Source organism: Triticum aestivum, chromosome 5D (genome assembly GCF_018294505.1).
Source record: "Triticum aestivum cultivar Chinese Spring chromosome 5D, IWGSC CS RefSeq v2.1, whole genome shotgun sequence".
Lineage (NCBI taxonomy): Eukaryota > Viridiplantae > Streptophyta > Magnoliopsida > Poales > Poaceae > Triticum > Triticum aestivum.
Window position 1 is genome coordinate 58,328,742 of NC_057808.1, and position 12,819 is coordinate 58,341,560.

A 12,819-nucleotide genomic window follows, 5' to 3' on the forward strand; every position below is an offset into this window, starting at 1 on the left:
ATAGAATTTAAATGTCCAAATTCAAATACTTATGATTTAATTCAAAAATCCAGAGTGTACTAGAGAAGCGTGCACCATTTTTGGCAGAGGTTCTAGACCAATTCAAAAATGATGAACATTTATGAAGGGCATTTTGGGTTCATTGAAAAGATTTAATTTTGACCCTAGTTGAATTTCATTTGCTGCTAGGGTTTAACAGTCCCCATTTCAGATTCATTTGTTTTTAAACATGATGACACGATGATCAAGCAAAGACAACAGGGGCTGAGCTAGGGCTGTGACATCCACTCCCCGAAGCAACGCCAGCCTCGCACCCTCCCTCCGCCTAGCACCGCTCAATGCTCATGCACAGGCGGATGGGCTCTGCCGCGACCATCGTGTTGCCCATCTCCGTGCCTTGGGTTTGACGACAACAACGACGACAATGAGTACAACTTGTACGTGATCAACCAAGATGAGAGAGCGAAAGAGAGATGTGAAGAATGTTCGAAGGGAAGCGCATGTCCCACAAATAAGATCCACTTCATTCCTTTGGCGTTAAGGTGTAGTTTTTGAGTGCACTCCAAACACTAAAGCTAATTAACAGGTTGTATCTAGATATTTAACTTGACCATCCACATAATGTCCTCTTCATTAACTTGCTTGACCATTGGAAATACTCCCTTTGTGAAATTTTATAGGACCTTTTAGGCCACTATGAAAGGTCCTATAAAAGTTTACATAGAGAGTATTAAACAAACCTCGAGCCATAGCTCCTATAATTTTAGGGCTCACTCGGTTTAGCAAACTTCCAAATCAAATAAACAAGAAATATGAAGGATTTCTAAGCCCTATCTATTTCAATCCTTAGGATTTTTTCATGAGGTATCACCCAATGCTAAGAATTCTTAGGAAATTTTCATGTAGAAGGAGCCGGGATAGTTTTTCTCCCATTGCAATGCACGGACATATTTGCTAGTGCATATAAACAACGGGAAATAGAAAGGAAAAAGGGATGACAAATTGAAGGAAAGTGAGGCATACGCAAACTTCTCCTTCCTCCTTCCTATCCCCCTTCCCCCCACTCCTCCGAATTTCCGATTCGCTGATCTCATCTCCCGCCTCTTGATTTCTGCCTGCAGGAGAGGCAGCTGCTGCGGAGGAGCGACCAGGGACGACTTGCCGCGCCCCGGACTCCGCCGTGGAGCTCCAGGAGCTGAGGCGGGAGCGCGCGCGGCGCTTCACCGTGCTGCCGCTGGACCTCACCGACGAGAGCATCATAGAGGTAATGGACGAAAATCTCTCCTGCCTTTGTACCCCAAGTTTTTACAAGCTGATGCAGTGACACACTACCGGGGAATGTTTTGTTGCTTCGATGGCAGGCCACAGCGGCCGCAATTGGAGTGACCCACGGATCTCTCGACTTACTGATCAATGCCAGACAACATCCTTTCGATCCCAAATGTTATACAACCAGGTCTGTCCTTCACAATTTTTCCATCTGTTCTTCACATTGGAGCACTGCTTTCCAGTTTGCATTCGGTGGGTTATGGGATTATTATGGCTTATAGCATATGAAGTCATCAAGGTAGAGATTACTGCCATCCTTTCTGCTCCCAGTTGTGTCAGCATTCCTCTAGTCCCTGGGGTGTGCTTACTCCAATGTCTGAAAGTATCTTGTATTGTACTCCGACGACTGAATTGATATCTTTTTTGTTAGCACCTGCGTCTATTTCTGAAGATTGGAGCAACCTTGGAAACAGGGAAGGGTTGCTCGTTGGTTGCAGATATGAGCGCTAGGGTTGGCTCGATAGACATTGGTTTGGAAGGCTGGCATTCGTACAGAGCTTCTAAAACTGCACCGAATCAATGTATGCGATCAGTAAGATGCATGTTCCATCCAGATTTTACCAGCCCGTTGTTCATACTAATCTTGTTATCATGATAGTTTCCCCCATCCAACGTTTGGTGTATTATATCCAAAACAAACTAGTCATCACACTATTATGTACCCATGGGATTCAGTGAGATTCCGGTGAAATTCACTGAATTTCAGTAATTTCAGTAGGCACTGAAATATTATGTTTCAGCAAAAATATTTCAGCAATTTCAGTACAACACAGGAGTTCAAATATTTTTCAAAATAGTTTTCAAAATTTTAATTAAATTCAAGTGAATATTTCAGTCATTTGGCTGAAATGAAAACTGAAATCACTGAAATTCACTGAATTTCGGTGATTTCGGTTGTTGCTGAAATTTTTCTGAAACTGAAATTGAAAACCATGTATGCACCTTTCTTTCTTAGATTTTAAAAGTGCACGGATTGGTCATGTTTTGCAGTGACAAAGACTGCATCAGTCGAGTTGGGCAAGAGGGACAACATCGCCTGCATTTTGCTACATCCAGGAACAGTTGACACCGACCTCTCACGGCCATTCCAATGAAATGTTGCCAAGGATAAGATCTTTAGGGAGCTCTTTACACAGAAGCTACCGTCCATCACTGACAATGCCAGAAGACCGACAACGGGAAGTTCTTCGCTTGGGATGGTCAAGAAATCCCATGGTGACCACTGTTTTTGGTCAGTGACTGTCGCCCCTTCTATTTTTTTTGTGTCTTCTTTTTACCACTCTTATTTCTTATTTGGAACCGCTTGTGCCTTTTTAGCTTTGAATTAAAAAGCTTTACTCACTCCAGTTAGATATCTGATTTGAAAACCATGACTCTGTGGGCAACTGGGCATATCTTCACTATGGCCTCAGGTGAGGTACGACAATATTTGCACACGTCCGCGGAATATTCGACCTCGGCGTGGCGTAGCACATGGCAAGGGCGAAGATCTGGTCGGCACCCACACCAAGGGTGCCATTGTAGAAGCTTCCATTTTCGGCGGTTGCCGTGGTGATGGTCTGCAGGAGGCGGTAAAGGTTCTTGTGGTACTGGCTTCCGTCGCTGTAGTTGTCAGCAGTGGAGCACGAGATCAGGGATTGGTGGACATTGTCCACAAGTGCGCCGATGACGAATAGGAGTAGCAGAAGGTGAAGCATGGAGTTTGAACCATGGCCGGCCAGTGGTGACTTTTAAGGCCGGCCAGCCGTGACTTTTTTTAAGGCCGGCCAGTGGTGACTTTTTTTTAAGGCCGGCTAGTGGTGACTTGGTCGACAGGATAACGTAACACATCCCTTGGCAAGGCTAATTATATGATACGTTGGGAGTAACTAGGACTTTGGCACTAGCTCAGCAAATTTTTTTTGAGGGAAATACGAGCTCAGCATTTGGTAGATTCTATTACCACAAGACAAAGACTCGTAGCTATCTCCCACTGAGGTCCAACGGTGACCGAGTCTCCGTTGATTTTTCTCTTGATTGCTACCAGAATTACTTTTTTTGTCACTATCAAAATTCAAAGTTGATTGTCTGTAGTGGATTATTCGTAGCATGAGCCATATGGACACATGTGTCATTCAAGGCACGGCCAAATTTTCACAAGTCTTGCAAAACTAGTAATTACACATCTCTATCAAAATGCATAGCATTTCCCGATAAGTGAAATAATAATTTATTATAGATCAGCGGAGATTTCCTTTTCATCAGTATGTAGCAAAAACTGAATCATTTGTTTGCCTCATTGCAAGAAAAAAAACCCTGTACAGGAGAAGACATTGTACCATAAAAAACCCTTTAAAGGATCAGCTGATCGATCAGCCAGGAGCAAAGGTGAGTTCAACCTGTACCTTTTCTTAACAGGCAAGAGCTCTGCTTTTCAATTGATATGTAGTACTCTCTCTGTTCATAAATATAAGATATTTTAAATATTTTAATATGAACTACATACAGACTAAAATGGGTGAACAAACACGCCAAAACGTGTCTATATACATTCCATTTAGAAAAATATTAAAACATCTCATATTTGTGAACTGAGGGAGTAGGAGAGAGCATAGGCCTACGGCCAAACCGAAAAGAACAAAAAACTACGACACATGTCAAACCAAGTTATAAGTCTTAAGTGCTTATTACTTTGGGATGGAGCTGAGTTTTCAAAAAATTCACGAATGTAGTGCATACTATACTAGTACAATGCAAAGTCAGTTGGGTAATGACATTTTAGTATCTGCATGCCATTGCTGATCATGTACAATTAGTGGCCTAAAACATATTATATTAGTTTACAGAAGGAGTATCTGAGAGCCAGTAAAATTCGGTTTAGTCGACCCAACTTATCTATGAGCTGGAGTGGTGGTTTTTGCCTTGCCCGAGTTGTGGCTTCGAGGCGGACTATTCTTGTAAAGCATCTCCAAGGCTGACCCGTAAATCTTCCGCAATTGTTTGGACCGCCGAATCCATATAACGCGGGCCTGTATCGGTTCGCGGATGGTCCGGTGGCGATTTCTTTTGCGAACAAAGACAAAAGTGAAGGAACTTTGCGGGAATCCGGACACGTGAAACATAGGAATCAGACACCCCAGGCCCACCCAAAACCCTCCCCGGACCCCGCGACTCCATCCTTCTTTTGCCGTCGCCACCGCTCCACCACTCCGGCCACCACGCCACACCCCTGCCAGAAATCCGCGTCTCCGTCACCTCCAACGCTCCAGCAGGCCTCCATCCCGCTTCTCCTCCGTCTTCGTTCAACCCCTGTCTTCTGACCGCCCCGCCAGGTACCATCCGCTACTGCTATTCTCACCATGCCCAACAACTGTTCGATGAATCGCCGGAGCTGAAAACACTTGTCCCTTCTTTCTAGCAATGGATTCCGATTTGGAGTACATATACGAGAAGTAAGTCGTCCGACGGCGATGATGCAGGAGGTCCTTGAAGACGCGGAGCGTACGGAGGAGCATATTCTCAATTTCAAGGGCTCGATAAAGAGTCATCGAGTGCTCAACCGCAACAAGGCGCGCGACCATTTGACACTAATGGCCGACTACTTTGCCCCCGATGCACTATTCGCTGACCATTTTCGCCGGTGTTTTCGGATGCGCAAGACTGTCTTCGATCATTTGTACCATGGCGTCCCGTCATACGATGACTACTTCATCCTAAAGAAGGACGCCGTGGGAACGATTGGCTCCTCTTTTTACTAGAAGTGCACGGCCGCACTCTGGATGCTTGCATATGGCACGGTCGCCGATTTGTGGGACGAGTACCTACGGATGTCTGAGAGCACATGCGGAGATACCATGGTCAGGTTTGCAACTACCGTGGTCAAGGTGTTCGGACCTCAGTACCCGAGAGAACTAACTGTGGCAGACACAGAGAGGCTCCTGACAATCTCAGAAGCAAGAGGGTGGCCAGGTTTGCTTGGATCTCTTGACTGCATGCATTGAAAATGGAAGAACTGCTCGAAGGCTTTACAAGGGCAATATCAGGGTCATGTTAAGAAGCCCACCATCATTCTTGAAGCAGTTGCATCACATGATCTTTGGATTTGACACGCTTTTTTTGGCATGTCCGGGTCTCACAATGACATGAATGTGCTGCAACGATCACCGTTGTTTGCGAGGCTGACTGAAGGAAAAGCTCCTCCTTGCCACTATACTGTCAATGAACATGAGTAAAACATGGGCTACTATCTGGTTAACGACATCTAACCTCCAATGAACATGAGTAAAACATGGGCTACTATCTGGTTAACCACATCTAACCTCCATGGGCTACCTTTGTCAGCACCATCTCAAACCCAGTTGGCCAGGAAAATCCTCACTTTGCCTAAAGACAAGAAGCAACTAGAAAGGATGCCGAGAGGGCATTTGGAGTTCTGCATGCCCGTTTTACAGTTGTTCGTGGACCTGCAAAATAATGAGATCCAGAAATCTTGTGGGAGGTGATGGCATGTTGTGTGATCATGCACAACATGATCGTCGAGGATGAGGGTGATGATGCTGCTGCGGCTCTGGAATTTGAGTACATGGTTGATCTTATCCAACTTTCGGACCAGAATCCGGCCACATCTAAGGAGTTTATTCAGATGCATCAACAAATTCGGCTTCGACCAACTCACAAGCAGCTGAAGGAAGATCTGACTGAGGATCAGTGGGCGGTGAAAGGGAACAACAATGTTGGGATGTAATATTTGAACTTTTTAAAATATAAACTAGTGATGCATGCGGCTATTTGAACTTCTGTACCATTTACATGCGGCTATTTGATCGTGCGGACTGGGAAAAAAATTAAGAAAGGCCGGATGTATGTGGCTACGGCTGGATGACGTCCTCCCCCATCCGTGTCCGCGGACTGGTCCCCCCTGTCCGTGGATGAATACAGGAGAAAATTTACGGGTTGTCATTGGAGATGCCTTAAATATTCTTTCTTTGTTCTATAAAGCTATGGTACGCAATTTGCATACTCTTGAAAAAAAATGCAACAAAGCGCTTTTCTAGCCTCTGCATCATATGATAAAAACGTATCCATAGTTCATTACAAAGTCTTAGGGCTTCTTTGATTTGCATGATGTTTAAAATGCGGGTATATGATTTTTTTTAGAAAGTAGATGTCATTTCCTAAGGAATCGAAACAATTTCCTAAACCCCTAAAAAAGAAAAAAGAAAAACATTTCTTACAGGAACTGTAACCATAGAAACAAGCAATACAAGTTGCTTGGCTTGTAGCACAGGAAAACGCATGAATTAATCTTCCCGAGGAGTTAGGTGCAGGCCTAAGAATTTTCTAATCGTTAGGCCTGCATCATTTGGCTACAAAATTTCTTTGAAATTTCTAGGAGTACAAAACAGAGTCTTTGACAAAACGAAAAAGGCCAAAGGGTAAAGGCCAAAGGGTGTCAGCAGGACATACTTAGCTTGATGACCAAGTCCAACTTTGTATTTAGTTCCGAAATAATGTAGAATACCAGGAGCTCGTGGAATACTGAAAGCAATGCACACGGAGTTGGGTTCACACTCTGTGTGTATATAGTATTACAACTTCACTACTTACCCAAGGTGTCTCCTCCTGTGATTGTGTCTCTCGACTCACCAAAGTCACCACCGCTCTGCCCGGCCATGGCTTCACCTCCATGGGTTCGCCTTGTGCTGCTACTCCTAGCCGCCGTCCCCGCATGCCATGGCCGCCCACTTTTTGATGACGACGTCAACAAAATCATGACCACCCAGCCCCTGCCGCCATCCGTGATCTCCTGCTCAACTGCTGGCAACTACAGTGATGGAAGCCAGTACCACGTGAATCTCGATCGGCTCTTGTCGGCCATCCCCATGGCCGCCGCCAAGGATGGCGGCTTCTTCAACAGCAAATTCGGCATGGAGGGCGAAGAGGTCTTCGGCCTCTTCATGTGCTATGCCGGCGACACCGACTCTCAGTGCCAGGACTGCCTCACCCGTGCACCTGCGGGTGTCATGAAGCTGTGCCCGCACAGCCGGACTGTTCGCGCTGTCTACAACGCCTGCACCCTTCGGTACTCTGATGAGTCCTTCTTCTCCGTCGCCGACCTCATAGACATAGCCGATCTCTCCGATGCTCCAAACATGGAAATGGAACGATCCTCTTACCGTACTCAGTACGGCGGAGGCGGAGACAGTTATGCAGCTTGGTACCAGGGAGTCGTACCACTCGTAGGCTACGTTGTGGACACGGCCGGCATGAGCCGCATGAGGTCCGAGCTTATTCGCCGGCTCATGGGGAAGGCGGGCCAAGCGGCTGAGAGGATCGCCTCAGGCACACAACGGTTCACTGACACACAATGGGTGTGGGCGGTGGCGCAGTGTACGAGGGACTTGCCGGCAAGCGAATGCACACGCTGTCTCTCCTACTATACTGATCAGCTGCCGCGGTTGTTCCCGAACAACAGTGGCGGCGCCATCAAGGGGTACAGCTGCTACTTGGGGTACGCCATCCTTGCGGACAAGCCGTCTACTGTGCGGCTTAACAGGTACCGGTACAGCGAGAACTATGAGAGGGACATGGCGGCCCAGAAGTTGGAGCGCGAGAAGGCGATGGCGGATGAGGAGTCGAGGCACAGAAAAAAGCGACGGAAGATAGCTATCATTGTCAGCCTTATTGCCATCGCCGTGGCGCTCGTGATCTGCCTGATCGGCCTGTTGATTCGGTTCATGTGGTACCGGTGGCGAGGCTGGGTGGCAGCAGGCAGGGTTGCCATGAGATCATACATGGAAAAACCGCCGAAAGAGGCGGCCTACTTCCATGGCAAAAGCATACGCCAAGATGAGCTCGAGCAAGGGGCTGGGCCAAGACGATTCAGGTACGACGAGCTCGCGGCTGCCACCAACGGCTTCTCTGGCAGGAACAAGCTGGGAGAAGGAGGCTTTGGATCTGTTTACCGGGGGTTCCTCCACGACATGAACCTTCACATCGCCGTGAAGAAAGTGTCCAAGAGCTCTCGTCAGGGCTGGAAGGAGTTTGTATCCGAGGTGAGGATCATTAGCCGGCTCCGGCACCGGAACCTCGTGCCGCTTGTTGGATGGTTCTATGGCGGCGATGATGATGGCCTTCTGCTCGTGTATGAGCTGATGCCCAATGGCAGCCTTGACGCACACCTGTACAACCCGGAACAGCTGCTGCCATGGGCAGTCAGGTACGAGGTTGCGCTCGGGGTCGGCTCCGCGCTGATGTACCTGCACCAGGATACGGAGCAGCGCGTCGTGCACAGGGACGTCAAGCCGAGCAACATCATGCTGGACGCGTCCTTCAATGCCAAGCTCGGTGACTTTGGGCTCGCAAGGCTAGTTTGCGATGGTCGGAGCTCATTCACGACGGGTGCAGCCGGGACTCTCGGGTACATGGATCCGAAGTGTGTGTTCGTGGGTACGGCCAGTGTGGAGTCCGATGTGTACAGCTTCGGTGTCGTCCTAGTCGAGATGGCTTGTGGTCGGACCCCGGCGGTGGCCGATGGCGGAGCAGTCGTCCACCTGTTGCAGTGGGTATGGGAGTCCTACGGCAGAGGGGCCATCCTGGAGGCAGCTGACGCCCGGCTGGACGGCAAGTTCGACGAGAAAGAGATGGAGCGTGTCATGGTGGTCGGGCTCTGGTGCGGGCACCCAGACCCCGGCCTGAGACCGTCCATCAGGCAGGCTGTCAGCGTGCTGCGTTTGGAGGCGCCGCTGCCGAGCCTCCCAGCGGAGATGCCGGTCCCAACATACATGATGCAGCCAGCGGCTGATGAATCTATTGGTTCTTCGGTGGTCAGTGGCGGGGATGCCAGCACAACTCGTTCGGCTCGAGGCAAAGTCGAGTAGATTTTTTTTTCCGAGACAATGCAAAGTCGAGTAGATGACTACTACATCCCCGATCTGGGCCTTTAACTAGGATCGTTTCAGAAATTTCCAAATATTATTGAAAATCACTCTGTATGTATTGTATATTTGTATCCTTTTCAAAAAAATACATTGCATATTTGTATAGTGTATGCTTGGACCGATCCGTGCTCTAACAAAATTTGAGCTACTTCAAAATAATGCATGCATCTGCATGTAGTATCTCCCACCAATTGACAGTGTTGACACGGTTGCTTTTCCATGATTCAAATGAAATCCGATCCGTTGGGTGTGCATGTATGATTTTTAAGCTTGATTTCTTGCTAGAGTATTTTTTTACGGCAACTGGCAGGAGCTCTGCCGATGCATTATAGATTCTCTGACTAGAAAGTTTGTACAGGCGCCGAGACATGTGCGCTTGGGTCAGCCGTTGCTCCGCCGCTGCAGGTCTATCTCTCCTTCCTTCTGTTGCTAAAAAAAAAAAAAAACAAAAAAAAAACTCTCCTTCCTTCTCTTCCTCCAGCCTTTGTACTGGGAGTGAGCTCTCTTTTCGATTATTCATGAATCTTCTTCATGCTTGATCGAGAATTCAAGACGCAGCTGGGAGATCATTTCATCTCTGGGATGCCCTGAATTTGAGGATGCAGCAACTTGCATCGATGGGATGGTTCTGCTGCTGCATTGGCATGGCCGGCTGAGACCGCCCGTCGATGCTACGCTCATTTGAGGCACCACTGTCGGAGAAGATGCTGCCGGGCGGCAGCCATCGGCTCTTCGGTCTGCCAACTTTCCTGAAGTCCAAGCCACTCCTTCTCCCTGTCTGCCTTGGTCTGAATTTTCTGAAAAGGACACGGGCGACTATTCATGAATTGAAAGACCGCCTTCTACTTTGTCACGCCTGCAGGTAGCCGCATCTGAACCTGCAGCGGACACCGAGTGCACGAATCAAGTTGGGCCTTAGTCTACGAGTCTTCTGGGCCGGAGCCCGTGTAACGTGTGTTAGCCCATGTTGGGTGTGTGGGTGATGTGGATACTTAAGCCAGCGATGCCACTGTTAGGGTTCATGTTGAATAAGAAAGTGAATTGATCTCCTCCCTTGTTGCTTCCTTCACTTGGCTCTACTTCATGAAATCTCATAGCGAGGTTCTCCCTATATACAAACGTTTTGCTGCCATGGTTCACACCCAGTTTGCCACGCCCATTCGTACTTTTCGTGCTGACTCCGCTGGAGAGTATATCTCTCAGCTGTTGCGTGGTTTTCTCGCGGAACAGGGTACTCTTGCCCAGTTCTCATGTCCTGGTGCTCATGCTCAGAATGGCGTTGCTGAACGAAAGCATCGTCATTTGCTTGAGACGGCTTGTGCGCTGATGATTGCTGCTTCCCTTCCACCCCATTTTTGGGCTGAGGCTGTTTCCGCATCCACCTATCTCATCAACATTCAGCCATCGACTGCTCTGTAGGGTGGTATCCCTATGGAGTGTCTATCTGGTCGCTCTCCTGACTACTCAGCTCTTCGTATGTTTGGCTGTGTGTGCTACGTCCTTCTCGCCCCGCGCGAACGCACTAAACTGACTGCTCAGTCGGTTGAGTGTGTTTTCCTTAGCTACAGTGACGAGCACAAGGGCTATTGTTGTTGGGACCCTGTTGGTTGTCGCTTGCGCATCTCGCGTGATGTGACCTTTGACAAGTCTCGTTCTTACTACCCACATCCTTCTTCCTCGAGCTTCTCTGTGGCCGATATTTCTTTTCTTCTCCTTCCCGATACACCCCGCTATGTGCCTCATGTTTCACCTCTTCCTCCTACACCTCTCACTCATTCTCATTTACCACCGACACCGCCTTCTCCCTCCTCCTCCTCCACCTCTACACCATCATCTCCAGTCCGTCGCCCTCTTTCACCGTTTCCTCTCCACTATACTCGCTGCCCTCGTACTGAGGATGCTTCCCCTGACGTGCCTGACGCGCCTTCCACCTCTCGTGAACCTCCGTTCACGCCTCCCCCGGTTCACAACCTTCGTGCTCGGCCTCGCCTTCCACCTGATTGCTACTCTCCTGATCGGTACGGTCTCACTGTCCTTGTTGAGCCCACTTCCTATCGGACTGCCATGACTCAGCCTGAATGGCAGATTGCGATGGCCGAAGAGCTTGCTGCTCTCGAGCGCTCTGGCACATGGGATCTGATTTCCCTCCCTTCTGGTGTTCGTCCCATCACCTGCAAGTGGGTCTACAAGATCAAGACTCGCTCCGATGGTTCTCTTGAGCATCACAAAGCTCGTCTCGTGGCCCGTGGTTTTCAGCAGGAGCAGGGACGCGATTATGATGAGACAGTCGCTCCTGTGGCCCACATGACCACTGTCCGCACTCTCCTTGTTGTGGCTTCTGTTCGTCATTGGTCTATCTCTCAACTTGATGTCCAGAACGCTTTTCTCAATGGCGAGTTGCGAGAGGAGGTTTATATGCAGCCACCACCGGGGTACTATGCTCCTGATGGTATGGTCTGTAGACTTCGTCGCTCCCTCTATGGTCTTAAACAGGCCCCTCGCGCCTGGTTTGAGCGCTTTGCCTCTGTGGTGACTGCCGCTGGTTTCTTGCCCAGTGATCATGATCCCGCGTTGTTTGTTCACACATCTCCTCGTGGTCGGACTCTTCTCCTTCTCTATGTTGATGACATGATCATCACTGGGGATGACTCTGAGTACATTGCCTTTGTTAAGGCTCGCCTTCGAGACGAGTTCCTCATGACTGATCTTGGTCCACTTCGCTATTTTCTTGGGATTGAGATCTCCTCTACCTCTGATGGCTTCTACATCTCCCAAGAAAAATACATTCAGGACCTTCTTGCTCGCGCTGCTCTCGGTGATGAGCGCACTGTTGTGACTCCCATGGAGCTCAACGTTCAGCTTCGTGCCTCTGATGGTGACCCTCTTCCTAATCCCACGCGCTATCGTCACCTCGTTGGCAGCCTTGTTTATCTTGCTGTTACGCGCCCTGACATCTCCTATCCTGTCCACATCCTGAGTCAGTTTGTTTCAGCCCCCACCTCTGTCCAGTATAGTCACCTCCTCCGTGTCCTACGATATCTTCGTGGCACGATCTTTCAGCGCCTTTTCTTTCCACGTTCTAGCTCTCTTACGCTCCAGGCCTACTCTGATGCTACCTGGGCTAGTGATCTCTCTGATCGACGCTCGCTGTCTGCTTATTGTGTCTTTCTTGGTGGCTCTCTTATTGCCTGGAAGACAAAGAAACAGACTGCAGTTTCTCGCTCGAGTACAGAGGCTGAGTTGCGTGCCATGGCTATGTCGACGGCTGAGGTAATCTGGTTACGGTGGTTACTTGAGGATTTTGGTGTGTCTGCTACTACCTCGACTCCCTTACTGTCTGACAGTACCGGTGCTATCAGTATTGCACGTGACCCGGTGAAGCATGAGCTCACCAAGCACATCGGTGTGGATGCCCACTTTGTGCGTGCTGCTGTGCAGGATCAGACTCTCGCTCTTCACTATGTGCCCTCTGAGTTACAGTTGGCTGACTTCTTCACGAAGGCACAGACTCGAGCGCAGCATGGCTTTTTTCTCTCCAAACTCAGTGTTGTTGATACACCATGAGTTTGAC

General features: G+C 48.8%; 2 protein-coding genes across 2 annotated transcripts; both read left to right on the forward strand.

Moving 5' to 3' along the window:
* Positions 1-356: 356 nt before the first annotated feature.
* Positions 357-4,555, forward strand: LOC123120247 (uncharacterized). The gene is made up of 5 exons (XM_044540225.1): positions 357-401; positions 982-1,264; positions 1,362-1,456; positions 1,700-1,850; positions 2,320-4,555. Exons 1-5 carry the CDS (start codon positions 357-359, stop codon positions 2,421-2,423), a joined length of 678 nt encoding a protein of 225 aa, XP_044396160.1. The 3' UTR covers positions 2,424-4,555.
* A 2,288-nt stretch (positions 4,556-6,843) lies between these two features.
* LOC123124331 (cysteine-rich receptor-like protein kinase 26) lies at positions 6,844-9,241 on the forward strand. Its single transcript, XM_044544964.1, has one exon. It carries the CDS (start codon positions 6,981-6,983, stop codon positions 9,186-9,188), a length of 2,208 nt encoding a protein of 735 aa, XP_044400899.1. The 5' UTR covers positions 6,844-6,980; the 3' UTR covers positions 9,189-9,241.
* The last annotated feature ends 3,578 nt before the right edge of the window (positions 9,242-12,819 follow it).

What these genes read in the sequence shown, in the direction of transcription:
- LOC123120247 (XM_044540225.1), top strand. Translation starts at nt 357, where the DNA reads ATGGGCTCTGCCGCGACCATCGTGTTGCCCATCTCCGTGCCTTGG. An exon ending in TGCCCATCTCCGTGCCTTGG is followed by an intron (nt 402 to 981) that starts GTTTGACGACAA and finishes AACGGGAAATAG; the next exon opens with AAAGGAAAAAGGGATGACAA. An exon ending in CCCAAATGTTATACAACCAG is followed by an intron (nt 1,457 to 1,699) that starts GTCTGTCCTTCA and finishes CTTTTTTGTTAG; the next exon opens with CACCTGCGTCTATTTCTGAA.
- LOC123124331 (XM_044544964.1), top strand. Translation starts at nt 6,981, where the DNA reads ATGGCTTCACCTCCATGGGTTCGCCTTGTGCTGCTACTCCTAGCCGCC.